This window comes from Saccopteryx leptura, chromosome 11 (assembly GCF_036850995.1).
Source record: "Saccopteryx leptura isolate mSacLep1 chromosome 11, mSacLep1_pri_phased_curated, whole genome shotgun sequence".
NCBI classification, from domain to species: Eukaryota; Metazoa; Chordata; class Mammalia; order Chiroptera; family Emballonuridae; genus Saccopteryx; species Saccopteryx leptura.
Window position 1 is genome coordinate 33,716,480 of NC_089513.1, and position 25,066 is coordinate 33,741,545.

The 25,066-nt window shown below is 35.2% G+C and overlaps 1 protein-coding gene across 3 annotated transcripts in view; it reads left to right on the plus strand.

Moving 5' to 3' along the window:
- Nucleotides 1-25,066, plus strand: part of NOL4 (nucleolar protein 4) — a 341,271-nt gene that overhangs the window by 65,870 nt on the left and 250,335 nt on the right. For all 3 annotated transcript variants that reach the window (XM_066352904.1, XM_066352905.1, XM_066352906.1), the window contains exon 2: nt 23,038-23,187. In XM_066352904.1, coding sequence (XP_066209001.1) covers nt 23,038-23,187 — 150 coding nt within the window. The remainder of the gene's footprint in view (nt 1-23,037; nt 23,188-25,066) is intronic.

Consider the following 25,066-nt stretch of genomic DNA (forward strand, 5'->3'; position numbering starts at 1 on the left):
CCATTTAATGAAAACACAAATGCACTATCCAGAGTCCATATTTATAAACAAATAGAAAGTATAAACATTATCATATTTGGAACCAAGTCAAACCATCAGGAGAATTTAAATAGAGGATCCTGTTTTTATGTAGAGGTTTCTGTTTCAAGTCTTATGGCCCATTAATTACATGACCCTAGAAATTTGCCTTACTTTGAGAGCATTACTTTTTAAACTATTAGTCTTTTCTAATTATATTATGATAACTTTTTTTCTTATTCAGTGAGAGGAGGGGAGGCAGAGAGGCAGAGTCCTGCATGTGCCCTGACCGTCATCCACCCAGCAAGCCCACTAGGGGGCAGTGCTCTACCCACCTGGGGAGTTGCTCTGTTGCACAGCAACCAAGCTCTTCTTAGCACCTGGGATGAAGGCTATGGAGCCATCCACAGCACCTGGGCCAGTTTGCTCCAATCAAGCTAGGACTGCAAGAGGGGAAGACAGACAGAGAGAGAGAGAGAGAGAGAGAGAGAGAGAAGCGAGAGGAGGAGGGATGGAGAGGCAGATGGGTGCTTCTCCTGTATGCCCTGACTGGGAATCAAACCTGGACATCCACAGGCCTGGCCGGTGCTGTACCACTGAGCCGACTGTCCAGGGCCAAAATTTTTCTTTTTACCAAGTAAAAAGATATGCAATCAATTTTGTATTTATATTTTAACTTTCTGTGAATTTTATATTGATTTTTTAAAATTGACTAAGATTATTTTGTGAAGTGCTGTGAGATGGTTTTGGTCCACTTGAATAACTTTCCACTGTGGTCACACAGGAAAATAAGGCTTTCACTCTCAATAAGAGTATGTGGCCTTTTACTTTTTCCCCCTTTAAATAGACTTTATTTTTTTAGATCAATTTTAGGTTAATGAAAATTTTGAGCAAAAACTACAGGGACTTCTCATGTACCTCCTGCCTTCACACATGTATAGTCTCCCCTTAATCAACACCCCCCCCCCCAGAAGGGTACATTTGCTACAGTTGATGAACCTAAATTGACACATCATCATCATCATCATCCACAGTCCATATTTCATTAGGATTCACTCTTGGTTTACATTATATGGACTTTAATTATCTGTAATAACACATATCCACCATTGCAATATCCTGAAGGAAAGTTTCCCTTGCTTATTCACTCTTTCCTGCCTCCTAACTCCTGGCAACCACTGGTCCTTTTACTGTCTCCATAGTTTTTCCTTTTCAGAATGTTATATAGTTAGAATCATACAGTATGTAGCCCTTTCAGATTGGCCTATTTTACTTAGTCATATACATTTAAGTTTCCTCCATGTCTCTTCATGGCATGATAGCTCATTGATTTAACAGTGGGTGTACCACAATTTATTATCTATTCACCTACCAAGGATATTTTAGTTGCTTCCTAAGTTTTAGCAATTATAGATAAAGCTGCAATCAACATCTTTGTGCAGGTTTTTGGACATAAATTTTCAGTTTCTTTGGGTGAATACCAAGAAACACAATTCCTGCATCATATAGTAAGAATATGTTTAATTTTGCCAGAAACTGCTCAACTGTCTTCCAAAGTGCCTATGTCATTTTGTGTTCTCACCAGCAATGAAGGGCAGCTCCTGTTGATCCACATCCTTGCCAGCATTTGGTATTATCAGTGCTCTGGATACTAGCCATTCTAATAAGTATGTGGTGGTATTTCACTGTTTTAATTTATATTTTTCTATGATATATTATACGGAACATCTTTTCACATGCTTGATTTCCATTTGTGTACCTTCCTCAAAGAGGTATTTTTTTCAGATCTTCTGCCCATTTGTTAATCAGGTTTTTGTTTTCTTATTGGATTTTAAGACTTCTTGTATATTTTGGTATGACAATCTTTTATCAGATATGTCTTTTGCAAATATTTTCACCCTATCTGTGACTTATTTTTTCAATTGCTTGACAATATCTTTCACAGAGCAGAATATTTATAATGAAATCCAGCCTCTGTTGTTGTTTTTTATCCATACTACCCTTGGTGTTGTACAAAAAAAAAATTATTGTCATGCCCAAGGTCATCTAGATTTTTTTAAATACATTCTAGGAATTTTTATAGTTTGGAGTTTTACATTTCAGGCTATGATCCATTTTGAATTTTTATGAAAAATTGTAAGTTTTGTGTCTAGATTCTTTCTTTTTATGTGTGTGTAAGTAGATGCCCAGTTACCCTAGTACCATTTGTTCAAAAGACACTGTATTGCCTTTGTTTCATTGTTAAATATCAGTTGACTATATTTATATGGGTCTATTTATGTACTTTATATTCTGTTGCATTTATCTATTCTTTTTCTAATATGGCACTATGTTGATTATGGTAGCTTTATAGTAAGTGTTAAAGTTGGATAGTGTAAGTCCTTTTACTTTGTTCTTCTTTTTTAATATTGTGTTTGATTTTCTGGGTGCTCTGTACTTTTTTGCCACATCCTTTTAGGGAACTATCCCCTGTACTTTCTCTTTTTATGTAAAAGGCTTAATCAGATATTTGAAGGACAAACATTATCTAAATAAAGTAACGACTAACCTTTATTGAGTGCTTACTAAATTCCTTGCAAAGTTCAAGTAATCCTCAAATCAAGCCTAAAAAATAAGTGTTATAATTATCTTCATATTTCTCATGAGAAAACTAAGGCCTGAAGAGATGTAAGAGAAATGCCCGAAAAAACTTAGGAAGTAAATGGTGGAATGTGGTCATTTACTTAAAAAAGAGGCATTATGTGGTATTACTTCACAATACCTATAAGGGTGAGCCAACAGCTTGGAAAAGAGTTTGTACAAATTATCCAGATTAGTGACGTCAGAGAAATGGCACCGTGAGGGGTGCTCTTGATATCTCCCCTTGAAATTTTAACAAAATCAACAACAAAGACAGAGAAAAAAAATCTCAGGAGCACCTGAAATATACGCACACCAGACAAAGGTAAGAATTGGCTATAAGGTGGCTGAATATACAGTGTGTCCGTAATGTCACGGTACACTTTTGACTGGTCACAGGAAAGCAACAAAAGATGATAGAAATGTGAAATCTGCACCGAATAAAAGGAAAAGCCTCCCAGTTTCTGTAGGATGATGTGGCAGCACATGTGCATGCGCAGATGATGATGTAACACCGTGTATACAGCGGAGCAGCCCACAGCCATGCCAGTCGAGATGGGGACGGTACAGAGGAAAGTTCAGTGTGTTCTGTGGCTCGCTAAATTCAAATCTGACCAAAGTGCATCGTGAATATCAGCACGTTTATAACGAAGCGCCACCACATAGGAATAACATTACTCGGTGGGATAAGCAGTTGAAAGAAAGCGGCAGTTTGGTGGAGAAACCCCGTTGTGGTAGGTCATCAGTCAGTGACGAGTCTGTAGAGGCTATACGGGATAGCTACCTAAGGAGCCCTCAAAAATCTGTGCGTGAGCCCACATTGAACTGCACTGAATAGGTATGAAACTAGGAGAGTTTTCCTTTTATTTGGTGCAAATTTCACATTTCTATCGTCTTTTGTTGCTTTCCTGTGACTGGTCAAAAGTGCACCATGACTTTACGGACACACTGTATAATCCACTGTATAAGCCTGAGATCATGGACTCAGGGTGAGCATAGGCAGCAGGCTCTGACAAAGGTTGCCAGTGTGGGGTGCCCGTGGTAGCCGGCACCAGCGCTAGCAGCTTTGTGCACTTCTGGCTCCATGATTGCGGGCAGTATACGAGTTGCTCCACCTGGCACCTCTGGTGTGGGTGAGCATGCTTGCGGGCTGGAGGGCTTAGCCCGAGATTATCAGTGGTGAACATCTGCATGGGCTGTAGCCAGCGATTTTGTGTAGTCCCAGCTCCATTACCAACAGCATGGGAAGTGCACAAGGGCCAGGATCCTTAGGCCTGGACCTGTCCAGGTGGGGCGCCTCTGCAGGGCCAAAAGAGGTTTCGAAGTGCATTCCTGCACTCCCAGCTCTGACTGAGATCACAGATGCTGTGAGCCTAAGTGGGCAGGAGCAGACCTCTGTGTACACTGCTGACGTCATGGGGGCTGGGTGCACACATGGCTTGCAGTGGGCTACCAAATATTTCACAAGGGAGATGACTGTGGAGATTAGACCCACAGAGCCTGAGACGTACTAGACATGTCTAGGAGCTGTTAGAAAGGCTCTTGATCTGCAACTGGCTCCCAGCCCAGCCTGCTCTCACTGGTGGCTCTGGTTGGCACAGCCTTACCCAGAACTGTGCTTTGAATGGTACTAAAGAAAGGATCTGGCTGCTATTAGCGCCTCTTGCTCTGCAAGCAGTAACTGGGGCAAACCTCACGCTAAGTCCCCAGGCTGCTAGCTCAGGTGGGAGAGACGTGGGGAGAGGCACCTGAAAAACTAACTGAGACTCCTATTGTCAGAGACTCCAAGCCCTAACAAGCCCCGCCTATGTCATTGCCATAGTGACATAACAGCAAACCTCTGCTCAAAAGTCCCACAGGAACAAAACCTGTAATACAGCACCACTTGCTGAAAAAAAAAAAAGCTACCACTCAAAACCAGGAAAAAAATTACATTTTTAAAATCAGGTGTCCCCAAACTACGGCCCGCGGTCCGCATGCGTCCACCCTGAGGCCATTTATCTGGCCCCCGCCACACTTCTGGAAGGGGCACCTCTTTCATTGGTGGTCAGTGAGAGGAGCACTGTATGTAGCAGCCCTCCAATGGTCTGAGGGACAGTGAACTGGCCCCCTGTGTAAAAAGTTTGGGGAACCCTGTTTTAAATGATTTCACCCGCTTTTTTTTTATTTACAGAGACAGAGAGAGTCAGAGAGAGGGATAGACAGGGACAGACAGACAAGAATGGAGAAATGAGAAGCATCAATCATTAGTTTTTCGTTGCACATTGCAATACCTTAATTGTTCATTGATTGCTTTCTCATACGTGCCTTGACTGTGGGCCTTCAGCAGACCGAGTAACCCCTTGCTGGAGCCAGCGACATTGGGCTCAAGCTGGTGAGCTTTTGCTGAAACCAGATGAGCCCTCGCTCAAACTGTCTGCCTTGGGGTCTCAAACTTGGGTCTTCCGCATCCCAGTCTGATACTCTATCCATTGTGCCACCACCTGGTCAGAAAAAATTACATTTTTTATAACTTTTTTCTTGCCATTTTGGTCATTTTATCTTCTTTTCTTTTTAAACTTCATTATCCATAGTTGTTAATTTTTTTATTCTTTTTTTAATGAGGATTTCATTTCAAAAACCTTTACTTTTTTTCTCCTTTTTTCTTTTTCTCTGTTTCCATCTTCATTTATCAACAAATTATTTTATTTTGGATTCATATTTTTCTTTGTGGCATTTTGCATGTTTTTTACTTCATTTTTATCTCTTTTGTCATTTTTGCTCAGTTCCTGCTTCATGTTCTCTGTAGTTTTTGTTCCCTTTATCATTATACAATAGAATTTCATTTTTTCACTGTATCTTTTCAATTTTTATTTTATTTTTTAAATTATCTCTAATTAGTGTTATTAACAATACCACTCTCAAATGCCATTAAGGAGAAAGAAGTAAAATATCATGGATATAAAACAGAGGTGTAGCTCAGATAGATGATGAAAAATCTCTAGAAAAAAATTGAATTGCATGGAAACTTTGGAGTTAAGTGACAGAGAGTTAAAAATTAAAGTCCTAAAAATACTCAAGGAAATACAGGAAAGCACAGAAAGGCAATTTAGAGTTCAAAACACAATTCAATGAACAAAAAAATACTTCACCAAGGAAACTGAAACTATAAAAAGGAACCATACACAGATGAAAGACTTAATAAATGAACTGAAAAATAAAGTAACAAGCTTAGTTAATAGAACAGGCCAAATAGAGGAGAGAATTAGTGACATAGAAGACAGGCAACTAGAGACACTACAGAGAGAAGAGGAGAGAGACTCATGAATTAGAAAAAATGAGAAAGCCCTATAGGAATTGTCTGAGTCCATCACAAAGAGCAACATAAGAATAATGGGTATATCAGAAAGAGAAGGGAGAGAAAATGGAATGGAAAACATATTCAAACAAATACTCGATGAGAACTTCTCAAGCCTGTGGAAAGAATTAGAGCCTTGAATTCAAGAAGCAAACAGAACACCGAGTTACCTTAACCCAAACAGACCTACTCCAAGGCACATCTTAATGAAATGATCACAAACCAATGAGAAATAAAAAATCCTCAAGGCAGCCAGGGAAAAGAAGAATACGACATATAAAAGAAGGCCCATTAGACTATCATCAGATTTCTCAGCAGAAACTCTACAAGCTAGAAGAGAGTGGATCCCAATATTTAAAGTACTGAAAGAGAGGAACTTTCAGCCAAGAATACTATTTCCACTGAATTATCCTTCAAATATGAAGGGGAAATAAAAAGATTCACATATAGAAAAGATGAGGGAATTTATCACCAGAAAACCCCCACATCAGGAAATACTAAAGGTGGTTATATGACCAGATACAAAGAACAAAACAAAAGAAAATTAAAAGTAAAAGCTCCAACAGGATCACAATAAAAACAAGATTAATCTGCCACAACAAAAACAAAAAGGGGAAAGGACAAAGATTAACAGTAGCAAAGGAGGATGGAGTGCAGAAGCATTCATGAAATAATGTACTACAATGAATATGATATATATTCTTTTTATTACTTAATGGTAACCACCCCTGAAAAAACCATTACAGAAATACATGGCTTTAAAAAAAGAAGAAACAAAGGAAAGAAGTATGGAATACAACCAAACAAAAACAAATGATAGAAAAACAAAAGAGGAGAACCAAACAAGATACAGAGCTATCAGAAAGCAATGTATAAAATGGCAATAGGAAACCCTCAAGTGTCAATAATTACACTAAATGTAAATGGATTGAACTCACCAATAAAAAGACACAGAGTAGCAGAGTGGAGATCAAGAAAGAAAATCCAACTGTATGCTGCCTTCAAGAAACACATCTAAGCTACAAGGATAAAAACAAATTCAAGGTGAAAGGTTGGAAAATGATTCTCCAAACAAATAACATCCAAAGAAAAACAGATGTAGCCATACTCATATGTAACAATGCTGATTACAAGACAGTAAAGGTAATCAGAGACAAAGATGGTCATTTCAAAATGATAAAGGGGACATTGAATCAAGAAGGTATAACATTTCATAATATATATGCACCAGACAAAGGTGCATCAAAGTATATAAGACATCTACTAACTGATCTAAAAATAAAAAGTGACAAAAATACAATTGTACTTGGAGACCTCAATACACCGCTGGCAGCTCTAGATCGTTCATCCAAACAGAAAATCAATAAAGAAATGTTGGCCTTAAATGGAACACTAAAACAATTGGATATGATAGACATCTACAGGACATTTCGTCCCAGAACACCAGAGTATATATTATTCTTCAGTGTACATGGAACATTCTCAAGAATTGACCATATGTTGGTCCACAGAACTAACATCAACAAAGCCTAAAGATTGATATTATACCAATCATATTCTTTGACCATAAAGCTTTGAAACTAGAATTCAACTGCAAAAAAGGAATAAATAAACCTACAAAAATGTGGAAATTAAACAACATACTTCTAAAACATAAGTGGGTCAAAGAAGAAATAAAAGCAGAGATCAAAAGATATATACAGACAAATGAAAATGATAATACGACATATCAGAATCTCTGGGATGCAGCAAAAGCAGTAATAATAGGGAAGTTCCTATCACTACAGGCTTATATGAACAAACAAGAGATCTCAAGTAAACATTACATCTTAAGGAACTAGAAAAAGAAGAACAAAGGCAACCCAAAACCAGCAGAAGAAAGGAAATAATAAAAATCATAACAGAAATAAATGAAATAGAGAACAGAAAAAATATAGAAAAAAATCAATAAAACAAGGTGCTGGTCTTTGAAAAGATCAACAAAATTGACAAATGCTTGGCAAGACTCACTAAGGAAAAAAGACAAATGAATCATATAAACAAAATCCAAAATGAAAGAGGAGAAATCACCACAGATATCATAGATATACAAAGAATTATAATAGAATACTATGAAAAACTATATGCCACCAAATTTAACAATCTAGTAGAAATGGATAAATTCCTAGAATAATACAGTCTTACTAGACTGAGTCAAGAAGAAGTAAATAACCTAAACAAACCCATAAGCAGGGAGGAAATAGAACTATCAAAAACCTTCCAAAAAATAAAAGTCCAGGGTCAGACAGCTATACAAGTGAATTCTATCAAACATTCAAAGAAGATTTGGTTCCTATTCTTCTTAAAGTCTTCCAAAAATTGAAGAAGAAGCAATACTTCCAAATACATTTTATGAGGCCAACATAATCCTCATACCAAAACCTGGCAAGGACAACATAAAAAAAGAAAACTACAGACCAATATCTCGAATACAGATGCTAAAATACTAAATAAAATACTAAAAAATCAAATACAACACATTAAAAAAATAATTCATCATGATCAAGTGGGATTCATTCCATAATCACAAAGATGGTTCAACATACAGAAAAGAGTTAACATAATATACCATATCAACAAAACAAAGAACAAAAACCATATGATCCTATCAATATATGCAGAAAAGGCATTTGATAAAATACATCATTTTATGTTTAAAACACTCAACAAAATGAGTATAGAAGGAAAATATCTCAACATAATAAAAGCCATTTATGATAAACCATCAGCTAACGTCATATTAAATGGCAAAAAACTGAAGACTTTTCCTCTAAAATCAGGAACAAGACAAGGTTGCCCACTCTCTCCACTCTTATTCAATGTAGTGCTGAATGTTTTAGCCAGGGCAATCAGACAAGAGAAAGAAAAAGTCATTCATATTGGGAAATAAGAAGTAAAGTTTTCACTTTTTGCAAATGATATGATCCTGTACATCAAAAACTCCGAAGACTCCACAAAAAGACTATTAGAAACAATAAACCAATACAATAAGGTCACAGGATACAAAATTAATATACAGAAGTCTGTTGCCTTCCTATATGCCAACAATGAAACATCAGAAAATGAACTAAAAAAAAAAATCCCTTTTAAGGTTGCAACAACAACAACAAAAAAGAATATCTAGGAGTAAACATAACAAAGAATGTAAAGGATCTATATAATAAAAACTACAAAGCATTGTTAAAAGAAATTAAAAAATATACAATGAAATGGAAAAATATTCCTTGTTCTTGGATAAGAAGAATATAGTCAAAATAACCATATTAACCAAAGCAATATACAAATTTAATGCAATTGACATAACAATTCCAATGCTATTTTTCAAAGAAATGGAACAAAAAATCATCAAGTTTATATGGAACTATAAAAACTCCCAAATAGCCAAAGTAATCCTAAGGAAAAAAAATGATGGTGGGGGATTATAATACCTGAGCTCAAATGATATTATAGAGCCACGATAATCAAAACAGCATAGTATTGGCAGAAAAAAAGACACTCAGACCAATGGAACAGAATAGAGAGCCCAGAAATAAAACCACATATATATGGTCAAATCATTTTTGATAAAGGAGCCAAAAACACACAATGGAGAAAGGAAAGCCTCTTCATAAATGGTGCTGGGGAAACTGGAGGGCCACGTGCAAAAGAATGAAACTTGACTACAGTTTGTCCCCTTGTACCAAAATTAATTCAAAATGGATCAAAGACCTAATATAAGACCTGAAACAATAAAGTACATAGAAGAAAACATAAGTACTAACCTCATGGACCTTGGTCATAAAGAGCATTTTATGAATTTGACTCCAAAGGCAAGGGAAGTGAAGGCAAAGATAAATGAATGGAACTTCGTCAGACTACAAAGCTTTTGCACAGCAAGAGAAACTGACAACAAAACAAACAGCCAACTAAATGGGAGATGATATTTTTCAAACAACAGCTCAGATAAGGGCCTAATATCCAAAATATACAAAGAACTCACAAAACTCAACAACAAACAAACAAACAATCCAATAAAAATGGGAAGAGGATATAAACAGACACTTCTCCCAGGAAGAAATACAAATGGCCAAAAGATATATGAAAAGATGCTCATCTTCACTAGCTATTAGAGAAATGCAAATAAAAACTACAATGAGATACCACCTCATATCTTTAGATTAGCTATTATCAACAAGACAGGTAACAAGTGTTGGAGAGGCTGTGGAGAAATAGGAACTCTCATTCACTGTTGGTGGGAATGTAAAGTAGTACAACCATTATGGAAGAAAGTACGGTGGTTCCTCAAAAAAAACTAATAGAACTCCCATATGACCCAGCAATTGCTCTACTGGTATATACCCCCAAAACTCAAAAGCATTGGTATGTAAATACCCCATGTTTATCGCAGCATTGTTCACAGTGGCCAAGACATGGAAACAACCAAAATGCCCTTCAATAGAAGATTGGATAAGAAGAAGTGGTACATATATACTATGGAGTACTACTCAGCCATAGGAAATGATGACATCAGATCATTTACGACAATAGGGATGGACCTTGATAACATTATATTGAGTGAAATAAGTAAATCAGAAAAAACTGAGAACTGTATGTTTCCATACATACATGGTGGTTACCAGGTGGAGGGGAACGGAGGAGTGGGAGAGGTTGGGGAGGGGAAGGGCATAAAGAAAACCAAATAAAAGGTGATGGAGGACGATTTGACTTTGGGTGATGGATATACAACATAATCAAATGTCAAAATGATCTGGAGATGGTTTCTCTGAATCTATGTACTCTAATTGATCAATGTCACCCTGTTAAAATTGTCTAAATAAAATTTTAAAAATTATCCAGATTATGGAGATGCAAATTATTTTCTAATTAAACATTTACTGATCTAGTATTGTATACCAAGGAATACTCTAGGTATTAAAATTTCACAATAATTATCCCTAAGCATTTTCTCTTGGTGAGCTTGTTGTGCAGAGTAAGGATCTTATAGTGAAGAGATAATTTAAAATACAACATAGTAGTTTTTTTTTTAAACAATAGTGCCAAACTGAAATCAACCTAGATGCCCATTAATAAGAAAATGGACAAATTGTGGCTTAGCCATGCAATGGGATATTATTCAAAATAAAAAGAATGTAACAGTAATGCACACAAAAATATGAATAAATCCATAAATTTTAAAGCTAATTTAAGAAGTGAGAAACAAAGAAGTACATAAGTATAAGTTACATACTCTAGAATCCCACTATATAAATGTGTGAAATATGCCAATTCTAACCTGGTAGTTGAAATCATCAGTCATTGCTTTGAAGTATGACTGTGAAGGATTATGGAAGAATTATACAGGGTAATGGAAATGTTTGTTGTTTGATCCTTTTACTTAAACTGACTGAACAGTATACTTAATGTCTGAGTGTTCTGTTATATATAAATTACTAAAAATAAACAAATGAAAAATCCAAACTAGCATACTAAATGCTAAAATCAGAAGGGAGCCATGGGAGGTAGAAGCACAGGGAAATAAGTAACTGAGCTTTAGCACTCAGGGAAAGCTTCATGGAAGACTGCACTGGTCAGAGGGGTTTTACCGGGTGAACATGAATTTGCCAGTTGAAAGATATTATAGGGAAAAAGAGAACATTCATTTATTAATTTTTAAATTCATCTGCTCAAAATTATATTTCATTTATATTCTTCTTGGTACAATTTTAGGTCCTTATGATGTAGCAGTGACCACCACAAATGCAGTTTTTGCCTGCAGAAAGCTTAGGTTCTAATGAGAAGTCAGAAGTCACAGTGAGTTGTGTGGAATTTCCAGGGAAAGTTGAGTTCACTGTGATTAGCATGTGTTGGAATGGCAAAAAGATGAGGTGGGTAGTAGTAAGAAATTGGAACCAGATTAAGATTTAAATGTATAATAAAAGGAGTTTGAATTTTATCTTATAGGTGTGGAAAACTAGTAGAAATTTATAAATCTTAAATAGGTGTGGTTGTAATTTTTATCTTTATTTTTCAATTATAGTTAACATTTAATATTATATTAGTTTCAGATATAGTTAACTTTTAAGGAAGATAATTTTGACTATTTGAGGACAGCTTGGAATAGGGAGAAATTAATGGATAAGTGATAAAAAGAATGCTGCTTTCTGAGTCTTAGCCAAAGTTGGCAGAAACTCTCAGTACATGTGCCATCTCATATTTTTGAGCCCATAGTAGACACTGCTAACTAACCCATAAAAGTACTCTTCCTCACCAAGTCAAAACAAGGCTTTACACACTACAGCCACATTGTCAAACATAGATTTGGCACATGTAATGAAACCTATTTGTAATTTCTAATCAAGGCTCCAGAAGGCATTTCCTGGGTTAGTAAATCAGAAGCCCAGTAGAAAAGGGGGACAGAGTAGATTGGATAGCTATTCTATAGGTAGGATTATTTGATTATTGGATAAAAGAATGATTCAGACTTTTAGATTTCAAATCTAGGTGACACTAACATTAACAATAACAATAATAATAGTAATTGTAACAAATCATGGCACAGAATGCATTTGGATTCTTGGGGAAGTGTAATAATAAAGATTGACAAAGATCTCACTTCCAAATCTCATTAGTTAATCTTTGCATTTACTTCCCAGTAAAACTCTATGGTCATGCTTCTGATCAATCAATGTAGAAATAAAGAAACTTTATTTCTAGACTTTAGTTTCTTGTCCTAATTAGGTCAAAATTTTTTACTTTGTGGTCAGATGTACATAACTCAGTTTCTACTCTCAGAGTTTTCCTAAAATTGTCTTTTTTCTGGGATTATGACTCACAAGATTGGCTTCTTTTATTTTGTTATCACCTCCTTTCAGATATACTCGTACATTAGAGGCCATTGGCCATGAACACCATATGTCTCTGTCCTATTAATTTTGTTATTAAGTTTTTTTTGTTTTTTGGGTTTTTTTTTTTTATTTTTCTGGAGTTGGAAACGGGGAGGCAGTCAGACAGACTCCCACATGTGCCCGACTGGAATCCACCCGGCATGCCCACCAGGGGGCGATGCTCTTCCCATCTGGGGCATCACTCTGTTGCAACCAGAGCCATTCTAGCGCCTGAGGTAGAGGCCACAGAGCCATCCTCAGCGCCTGGGCAAACTTTGCTCCAATGGAGCCTTGGCTGTGGGAGGGGAAGAGAGAGACAGAGAGGAAGGAGAGGGGGGAGGGGTGGAGAATGGATAGTAGCATCTCTAAAACTTAATTTTATTTGTCTCACTCTAGTTCTTAGTACTAAAGGTGTAAAAGGGACTTGACCACTCTTTCGGGTAATGATTGTATCTGTTAGTTAAGGGAAGATGCAAGAAGATGCAGTTCAGCTGCTCAATCACAGCCAAATACTGAATTATCTACAATGGTGACAAAAAGAGAGATGTCAAATGTCTAGATTGTCAGGTGAGCTCTAGATTTATATAAAAATAAATCAGCTTTCAAAGAAATTTAGTTTTTATACTTTTCTTTTTACTATACAAACTATTAATAAATGTTAATTTAGTGAATTAATGAAAAAGCAGGGAAAAAAGTGGCTTAAATGATACGTGGTTAATTAGTACCTTGAAACTGAAAGTTATTTGGACCTCAGGGGTAGCAACAGCACATGTCAGGAAGCAGTGAAAAGTCACTCCAGTGAAAGAGTATCTGACAAGTAAAGCTCATTTGCCAGCGCCTGAACATATGGCAAAGCAATGTTTTTGCAGACTTCTTTGTTCTGGAAGGGATTGGCCTCCTAGTAACTTCGACTTACATTTGTGCTGAAGAGAGAATGAATATTCTCTATAAATACTTGGAATTACCTTCTCATTGAAGAGGCATAAACTTGGAATTCAATACTCTTTTCTTGGGTAAATCATCAATTAGGTAAAGAAGTGGAATTAAATTTTCTGTATTTTTGCAGATGAATTGCTGGTACAAAATTAATATGTTTTTTTATAAGGTTTGCCTCTCAAAAAACTTAATTTTTTTAGGTTGAAATACTTCATTTTTTATGCTACTTTGACTTTATTCTGTTTTTTTTTCTTTTCCCAGAAATATTGCTTGTTTATATTTCTACATGTTATTTTTGTTTGTCTTTTAAAACTATATATAGTCAGTAACTCAAAAACTTTAACAAATGATAAGAATGCTGCAGATTAAATGTTCATAACTGGGTTTATGAACATATTAGTTTACATATAATTAGGGGGAATTTCTTCAATAAACAAGATATAAAAGCAAAGATATTTTTTAGCTCATAATCTTTTATGAATTATTTCCTTTACCCACATTTTGTTTGTTTGTAAATAGATGAGTAAACTGAAGCTTTGAGGGCCAGCAGAATCTGCCCCTAAGGCTAAACTAGAGTAGGGCTGCAAATGGCCACTTTGAAAATGAGCACATTCTGCTTGAGTAAGAGTGAAATGTATATTTTCCTGTCTCTTTCATCTTCGTAGGGATAACTGCCTGAGCTCTGGGCCCCGGGTTTGAAAAAGTTACTTATATTCCCTGTGCCCAGCTTCCTGTATGTAAACTGAATAGTAGCAGCATCTGCCCCCAGAGTGGCAGAGAGGGTGAGGGACCACACTTGTGCATGTTAGCAGGGACTTAAGGCACAGAGACCATCTGCTGCTCTCCTCCTCCCTCAGCCCCATAGTTTCTACTCCATTTAACAACTTTTCTTTCATTTTATGCCCTACTCCTCCCTCAGCCCTATAGTTTCTACTCCATTTAACAACTTTTCTTTCATTTTATGCCCTACTTTTCCTCATTTGGGGGGGGCGGTTCATTGACTTCTTTCCTTATTTTTATAAACCCATTTATTGATTAATGGCTGAATTTTACCTTGGCAAATCTTCTCTCAACTGTCCCTTCCTTCCCTTCCTGAGGCCTCCCTTATTTAATCTAGATACACCTTACATTTTACTCTTCCAGTAGTTGTTTTAAGGCACTGGCCTGATTTTGGAATTCTTATGTTAAAGAACCCTTGAATGATTCCTACTGCAAGTAAAAATTTACGTTACTCCCGAGTCTAACATACACGACTACATTCAGTCTATCCGAGTACTCTGTTCCATTCTCATCTACAACTAACTCCTCTACTCTGCTTTCTCAACCTTGGCTGAACATTAGAATTGCTAAGGGAGATATTTTAAAAACCCCATGTCCAGTGTACCCCTGACCTACTTAATCATGTTCTCTAAGGTAGGAATCTAAGCATCAAACTATTTTTCGAAGTTCACCAGGAAATTCTAGTGTGTAGCCAAGGTTGAGAACCAGTCTTGCAGCATATTGGCTTTATCATCATCTACTTAGCAGGCTCATCTAAACTTCTAGAGGTGGGCTGTAAGTTCTTTCAGAAAGGGAAGCATATAAGATTTTCTTTTTTTAATCAAACAAAGTGATTTATCACAGTATCTTGTACAGAGTAGAGGTAATTTCCCCATGCCTTGCCAATATATGTCTTCATACTGCCCTCCTCCTGGGCTTCCTGATGGCATCTCTCTTGCAGAACTGTATTCCAAGGCTTCTGAGCATCTTCGTGTAGTTGCAGTTAGGTATATTTTGGATACCTTTCAGTCTTCAAAGGCTGAGTCCTCCTCCTCTTTCATTACTCGTCACTGTGTCTCAGCATGGGACCACTGATCTGGCATTAGAAAGTGAGTTTACAGCATCAACTGATAGGATAAGAGCAAGGGTACATTTCAGTTTAGATAGAGCCTCAAAGGTATTGGCGAAAATTATATATTATTTATAGGTGGTCTCTCTGATTCTTGAGTTTAGGACTCCTAAAAACTGAATGATGCTACTTAAAATGAATGAGGTATTTATATTTATTTCACTATCTCTCTTTTTCCCATTATTATGTTGTTTTATTTATTGTTTATGAACTGGCAGCCCTTCCTTCTGCTTTTATTTCTAAATATTTCACTAAAATTGCTCTCTATCACATCAACTAGTTTATGAGGATGATTTTGACAGTTAGCGTATGTTTGTTAACATGTAGACTGAGGAAGGAAAGGTAATAACTGTTTTCATTGAGTCCTAGACAGTAAATATGTTTTATTTGTCTTAGTTTGAATTCTCTATTATAATTTAAATTAGTAAAAAATTATTTCAGTAGATGTTATATTTGATATGTCAAAAATCTGACTATAAGTATTGTTAATTGAGTGGAAAACAATCCCATTTTGATCTAAATAATATGCTTGAGTTATATTCTAGTATCAGTGCCTATTCATATCTTGCCATATGACCTTCTAAGAAGTTAGAATCTCCTGTGGAAAATGGGAGTCAGAAGCATTGCAGGAGAGAGAGCTACCCTATAATGGTTCATTTTTTTCTTCAGTGGTTCTTGTCTGGCTCCATAATACAGTTCAAAATGGTGAATTTCAAAAGCTGAATTTGAAACTCAGGAATAGTGTCTTCCAAATAGATTCTGTAAGGCAAAGAAGAGATATGTAGAACTGCATAAAGTCTTTTCACATGAATGACATTTTTTTCCATTATAATAATATCAGTATCTCTAAACTTGGTGTCTCATTGATCAATTTCATGATTGCCTTAAATATTTATGTGTATATGTACTATCTCATCAATTGGTAATTAGTAAGCTAGCAGAAAGTTAAGTGAGGATGACTAATTTTTGAGCTTGACCATTGTTTCCTTCAATTTCATTTTAGTATGCTAATGTAATACAATAAGGGTATTAAATAAACCAGTCATTTTTTGAGCACAGACTTGCTATCATAGACTCAATTTATAAATTTGATTAACTTTGTATCATATTAGCTCTAATATAAAGTTTTTATAATAGTAATTATATTTTTTATAACACCTTGAAGTGTCAGGTTAGAACAATTAGATTTTGAAATTTTATCGGAAGCTTCTTATGTCAACAGATGATCACAGGACTGTATTATAAGACATTGACTTAATTCATTAAATATGTCATTCAGATATTTTAACTGACAAAACCAGTGGTATTTTAGAGCTAGCTTGTACTAGCTTATGAGAGCTAATAATTAATTTTTGGAATTTTTTTTTTTTTTGTGTGTGTGTGTGTGTGTGTGTGTGTGTGTGTGTGTGTGTGACAGAGACAGAGAAAGACAGAGGGACAGATAGGGACAGACAGACAGGAAGGGAGAGAGATGAGGCACCTTTGTTGCGGCACCTTTGTTGTTCATTGACTGCTTTCTCATATGTGCCTTGACTGGGGGAGACTACAGCAGATTGAGTGACCCCTTGCTTGAGCCAGCGACCTTGGGCTCAAGTTGGTGAGCCTTGCTCAAACCAGATGAGCCCGCGCTCAAGCTGGCAACTTTGGGGTCTCAGAACATGCTCTGCATCCAGTCCAATGCCCTATCCACTGCGCCACCTCCTGGTCAGGCTAATTTTTGGAATTTTATAGGGCATTTTGAAATACAACTATTAAAAGTAAATAATAGACTTATTAAGTAATTTATATTGAAAAGTGGTAAATACTCAAAACTATCACTGTCTAATTATTTTACAACTGTGTACTATTATCTATACTCTTAAGTTGTGTTTATTCTGGTCTGTAATTACAATATGGTAAAAACACTATATAATAGCACATTATTGGACATCTCCTTCCAACTCTGAGTTCATTGACTTCACATAAGTATCTTGAAATATGCTATAGGGGAAGTACTTATACCACAGAAATCAGTAAATGCCACAAATCAGGGCTAGATTTATTTATTTTTTTATTGTCTTCTTTGTGCTGAAGCTATAGGAAATTTCAATTTAATAAGTAAAATTTATACAAGGGAGAGAGAATTCAATAGTAGCTCACATGTCATATTAAATTATTAAAAAAAACTTATTGGGAAAGGAGTTTGCAATGAAATTCCGTTTGACATACTACAGTGCAATTGAAACTATAGGCTGGTTAGACACAAGAGTTCAGCAAAAGTCAACAAAACCATTCCATTAGAATTAGTTGTTTAATAGATAAAAGTGAAGTGGTTATCAGGGAGAGGGGGACTTCATGAGGAGGGTGGGGGGAAGGGTGTAAAGAGAGACAAATATAAGATGATGGAAAATGATTTGACTTTGGGTGATGGGTATACAACATAATCAACTGTTCAAATGTGATAGATATGTTTACCTGAAACTTATGTCCTTATTGATCAATGTCATCCTGTTAAGTTTAATTTTCTAAATAAAATTAAAAAAAAGAATTGTTTATATGGAATTTAAAATAAAATGTAGTGGACATTTTATTATTTATAAATTGTATGCTACACATCCTTGATATTGTTAAAATAAATAATAAACTAGGGATTTATGATTTTTTGTGAGACAGTTATTAAATGTTTAATAGCACTATAAACCTTGGTGATTGAGTTGCTTCCATTTCCGCTGTAAGTTCATGCGTTTGTGGACTGTTTAAATTTGTATTGTGTGGGCTTCTCTTCATGTATTTGTTTGTTTTTCATATTTGAACTTAAAGTTCAAATATGAAGAAAACTATTGGATACCACATAGTTTAACAGCTTTATTGAAATATAACTCACATATCACACAACCCATCCATTTAAAGTGTACAATTCAATGTTTTAGTATAGTCACATCATCAAATTTTAGAAAAATTTTATCCTTTCTAAAAGACATTTGTATTCATTACTAATCAATTCTCATTCCTCCTCTTCCCTAATCCTAAGCAACCAATAATTTACTTAACATCTACATAAATTTTTCTCTTTTGTACATTTCATAGAAAAAGAATTACCAATATCTGGCTTTAGGGGTCTGGCTTCTTTTATTACCTTAATGTCTTCAAGTTTCATCTATGACACAGTGTGAATCAATACTTTATCCTTTTGTATGGCAGAATAATATTTCTATGTATGTTCATACCATATTTTGTTTATATATTTATCAGTTCCGGGCCATTTTAATTGTTTCTACTTTTTTGGCTATTATGACTATGCTGCTATTTCATACAGTAAATTTTGTGTGAAGGTATGTTTTTATTCTTCTTGAAAAAAATATATAGCTGTAGACTTGTTAAATCATCTAGTAAGTCTATGTTTAATTTTTCATGCTACTGCCAGATGTTTCCAAAGCAACTGCATCATTTTGCATTCTAATCAGCAATGCATGAGATTCCAATTTCTCCCGATTTTCGCAAATACTTATTGTTTTTATTATAACAAATCTTGTAAATGTGAAGCAGTTATTGACATTTTGATTTACATTTCCCTGATTACGAAGGATGTTGAACATCTTTTCTAGTGCTTATTTGCCATTTGAACATCTTCTTTAGAGCAATGTCTATTCAAATTCTTTAGCAGTTTTTTAATTGTGTTATTAGTGTTTGTACTGTTGAGTTGTAAATGTCTCTATATATTATGGATGAAAGTCCCTTATTAGATTTATAATTTTCAAATATTTTCTTCCATTTCTGTGGTTTGTCATTTCACTTTTTTGATGCTATCATCTGCAGCATAGAATTTTTATATTTGGTGGTTCAATTTATCAATGTTTTTGTTGCCTTTGGTGTCATAACTAAGAAGACCTGCCTTAAAAAAAGGTTAATAACATTTACTCCTATATTTTCTTATATAAATTCAAATTTTAGCTCTTATGTTTCAATCTGTGATCCATTTTGATTTAATGTTCATGTATGATATGAGGTAGGGATTCTACTTTAGTCTTTTGAATGTGGGTATTCAATTGTCTCCGCACTATTTGTTGAAAAGATTATTCTTTCCCCACTATATTGTTTTGACACTTCTGTTGGAAATGAATTGAAAATAAAGGTTTATCTATAATTTCAACTCAATTCCATTGATCTGTGTATCTATTCTTATGCCAGTACCATGCTGTCTTTATTTAGATTTATAGTAAGTTTTAAAATCAAGAAGTGTGACTTCCAAATTTATTCTTTTAAAATATTATTTTGGTTATTCTCAGTATATGTGCATTTATTTATGAAATTTAACTTGTCAATGGTAAATCTTGAGATGAAATTACTCTGGATAATCTGATTGGGCCCTTAATGCTATCATATAAGATGGGTTCTTAGAGAGAGACACACAGAGGAGAGATACATCAAAGGGAGAAGATAATGTGTTAAGGCCTCAAGCCATGGAACACTGGCTACCATCAGAAGCTGGAAGAGACAAAGAATGGATTTTCCCCTAGAGCTTCCAGAGGGAGTGCAGCTTTGCCGCCATGTTGATTTGGATTTATGGTCTCCGGGTCTATGAGAGAATACATTTCTCTTGTTTTAAGCCACCCATTTTGTGGTAATTTGTTACAGAAGCCATAGGAAATTAATATACAACTTCAGCAATGATTTGTTTTATTTTTATTTTTTTGTGCTGGACTTTAAACTCCACAAAGACTCTGGGTACCTGTCTCATATACTTTAGCACTTGGCAGAGAGCTTGGCAGTATTTGGTCTTTGGGGAATACTTTTTGAAGGAATAAATAAATAGGCTGTGATCCCACATCACTCATAGTGTACTAACTAAGCACAATTACTCTATTTCTGGTTAACAAGCAAAGGAACTGAGAGGAAAAACTTTATGCCTAAGAGAAAAGAAGACAAAGTTTTATGGGTGGTTTTGCTGGTGGGTAGAGTTAGAATTTGGATTTCCAGCAAAGGAAAAATAGACATTCTCTGAGGACTAGTGGCTGGGCAGGAGTGGTAGGGTTGGTGTCTGAAACGGTGCTTCCCATACAACTCCTTGTCCCATGCCCCATGCCCATGCACCATCTCTGCATGCTGACTACATATTGCTATGGCATCACAAGGCAATGAGAGATTATGTATGTGGCCTAGTATAGAAGAGTGACAAATGAGATGGTAAAGGAGAGATGTAAGAAAGGTCTGAAACCTACTTAAAATCCACATGCATCATTTGTGGCAGAGCACATCACATTGAAGAAAGGCAAAATGACTGTCTGTTTGGCTTTATGTACAACTTCACATATACACTGCTCACAAAAATTAGGGGATATTTCAAAGTGAATATGAAGAAATAAAAAAAGAACCATTTGATTTTTTAAATTAAACAAGAACATCAGAGAAGCAAACAAGTGAAAGAAAGTTGTTCAATTATGCAAATAATATGCAAAACCAACTTTTATTTCATTGGTGAAAATACAGTATACAAAAGGCTAAAAGTGGAGTATCTGCACCTTCCCTGATCCCCTAATTTTTGTATAGACCTGCTTTAGGCACTGCTACTTCTGAGGCCTATTGTAAGTCAGAAATAAATTAAACATCAAACTAATAAGAAACACCATGTAACTTGCTTTCAGTTATATAGTGACTACTGTTCAAAGAGGCTCTTGTCATTTGACTCATTGACTACATAATAATTTTGCTGAGATTAATCACCCCTTGTGCAGGAAACTCACATTGCAGCGATGTAGGATTATATTTTATTCTTATCTCATTCCAAATTTATTTCTTATTTTTTTCTATCACATTGGGAAATTTGGCTCTTGGCTACAATTCCCACTGTAATGACTTTTGTCCTACTTGACCACCCATGTCATATTCTATTTCTTTAAGAAGCTACTTTGGCAAGAGGTGATAACTTGATTCTCTGAACTCCTATTTTGTTTATGTTTTTATCATGATCATCAAAATTATAAGAGCCACCATTAGTTGATTGTTCACTATATATGCCAAATATTGAGTTATATACTTTACATATTATTATTATTTCATTTGATTCTTACCATTCTGTTAAATCAGCTCTATTGTCTCTGTTTTCCAGTTCAGAAAACTAAAAGAGAGATTTAAGTGATTTGCATATAATATACAACTTCTGATTGGAGGATTCAAAATTTACACCTAGATAATTTCTAGAGCTCACATTTTTAACCTTTAACATATTCTATCCCTTAGTCTAACACTGATAGCATAAGAAATTAATTTTCTTTCCTAGATTATATTTCATAGTTTTATTTTTCTAATAAAAATTTCCAGTAATGCAATAAATATTGATTGGATGAATGAATCAATAACTAGAATAAAATTATTGTAATAAAACCATTACTGGTCCTTAAATATGTATTAGAGTAATTTAAGAAAGTTTTACTGATATAGCTATAAAAAAGTCATCATAAAACCTTAAGAAAATGATATTTATGGGTAAGCATGATTAACTATGTCAAGTAACTTTTTCATGTTTCTTAAAGTTCTACATGTAAATAACATATAAAATGATGAGATATTTATTCATGATTTAAAATTCTATCTAGCCCTGGCCGGTTGGCTCAGCGGTAGAGCGTCGGCCTAGCGTGCGGAGGACCCGGGTTCGATTCCCGGCCAGGGCACACAGGAGAAGCGCCCATTTGCTTCTCCACCCCTCCGCCGCGCTTTCCTCCCTGTCTCTCTCTTCCCCTCCCGCAGCCGAGGCTCCATTGGAGCAAAGATGGCCCGGGCGCTGGGGATGGCTCTGTGGCCTCTGCCTCAGGCGCTGGAGTGGCTCTGGTCGCAACATGGCGACTCCCAGGACGGGCAGAGCATCGCCCCCTGGTGGGCAGAGCGTCGCCCCTGGTGGGCGTGCCGGGTGGATCCTGGTCGGGCGCATGCGGGAGTCTGTCTGACTGTCTCTCCCTGTTTCCAGCTTCAGAAAAATGAAAAAAAAAAAAAAAATTCTATCTAGATGATTTGTTTTAGTTTGTGAAAATGTTTTTGTTTAATCTACTTTATGTGTTAACTTTGTGTTAAATGCACTTTTTTTTTAGAGGAAGAGAGAGAGAGAGAAATATTAACTTACTGTAGTTGTGCATTCACTGATTGCTTCTCATACATACCTTGACTAGGGATTGAACTGGTGACCTCGAACTCAAGGTGGCTACTTTGGGCTCGAGCTGGCAACCCCATGTCTTGAACCAGTGATCCTAGCACTCTGGTTGATGCTCTGTTCACTTCACCACCACCCATCAGGCTAAACACACTTGTTGGGTTTGTTTTTTTTTTTACTAATTTTGTGTTTTTTTTCTCTTTTGTTTTGTTTTCAGGATGGCACTGGGGTAGACGAGAAGCTGTCCTTACGGCGGGTAGCCGTGGTTGAAGATTTCTTTGACATTATCTATTCGATGCATGTGGAAACAGGGCCAAATGGAGAACAAATTCGGAAACATGCCGGACAAAAGAGAACTTATAAAGCAGTAAGTTAAAAAGTCATAAATAAATAAATAAAAATGGCATGCATGAAATATTTATTTAAGTGGGTTAAATAATTATAAATATTCTATCTTCAGCCTAAATTAGACCATATCATGGTCACACCCAGCATTTAAACTATAATTTAATTATTACTGATTTTGTTTTGGTCATGTATTCACCAAGCCTACTATATATAATTTAAACCTGTCTCTAGAATTCTCATATTGTTTTCTTTGAATATACCTACTATGTGGTAGTCCAGTCAAATGCCCACAAATGGGAAGATATATTTGTTTTATTTCTCCAGGATATCATAATATGTGAATTATGGACTGAAATATGAATTTTTATACTATCACTACAGTTTGAACATTCCTTCCCCTTCAAATCATATTACTATGTTTGAGTAGTTCCTATTGAATACCTATAATTACATGAATAAGAAAATTTCATGTATTTTTTAAATGTCTCATATAAATGCATTTGTACCAAAGGGTATGCATTCTTAATTTTCCAGAATAGATTATTACATGTTATGTTCATAGATTTAATGCCCTTGAACATTTTTAAGTGAATATATATAGTGTTTATATTATAAATTATGTGAAAAGCAGATTTAATTAATTAACTGTTAGATATTGAAATATATATTGTCAAAATAGAGTAATATTATTTCCAAAATGTCTAATTGTACTTACCTTTTGATCTAGACACTTTAATCTAGTTTTTTATTTAATTAAAATGTTTATGAAACCATCTTAATATAGATATTTCATCCTTTCTAGGAAAATTGAAGAGTGAATAATTCTTTTCCATTATGAGCAAAGTGTACATCAGAAGTACTATATCAACAATCAGAACATTCTTTTTAAAATTCTTATTAAACTTTGCTTTTGGCTGCCTTTTATTAACTGTTTTCAGCTATATTGATACACAATATCAGTCTGGATCCATTTTTTTTTCAGATACAGAAAAATGTGTGAAATGCTCAAAGTTTCAAATACAGGTACATATGTTTGAAAATTAGCTACTGAGCATAAGAAATAGCTTCTTTTCCATAACTATTTTTTGCTATATTTCCAGGGTCATATTGAATCTTTGTAGTTGCATAATAACCCCCTAATACATGTTGTATTTATCTCTCCTTCTCTATGGTTTTGTTTCTTGGCTGTTTCCAAATTGCATGGTTTGTGGGCAGGCACTACTGTAAATTTCCTTACATAATTCTGCCACATAAACTTTCTTTTGACTTATATATCTCAGGAGACATTCTTATCATAACTAATGGCAAAGACCTATCTTCTTTAGTATATTTTTATGTAGACTAATGTTACTGAACATGCTCATTTCACCTGTCTCCTAAGCCAGGGTTTCATCTCTGGATGGCACTAGGAAAATAATTGCATATTGATCTACTAATATCACTAACTGTGTACTCTTATGATAGTTTATTTTCATGATATAGCTACCTGAACTTGATAGAACTTTGTAAGGTAGACGTACATAAGTTTAATTGTATTAAATGAAAAACAAACAAGAAACGAGTGGCTTTATTGTCTGTAGTAGAGTGGCAGCCAAGTCTGATTAGGTGCCTAACGCAACTTAAAATAATTTAATCTTTCCAGTGTCCTAGTTAGAGATCTTTAACCAAAGTAGAATTATGGGTCAATGACATAGACTCAAATATCTCACCCTTTGTTTTCTTAAATGAAGTGTGGAGAGTCTGATCCATTCCCATTTTGCATGCTAAATATATCCAATAAACTGGTAAACACTTTTTAAACATATATAATTTTGCATTAACATTATGAAGACATTTTCAGCATTTGGGGGCAAGGATATCAACTTTTAAAGCATAAGCAGCATCTAAAACATCATCTA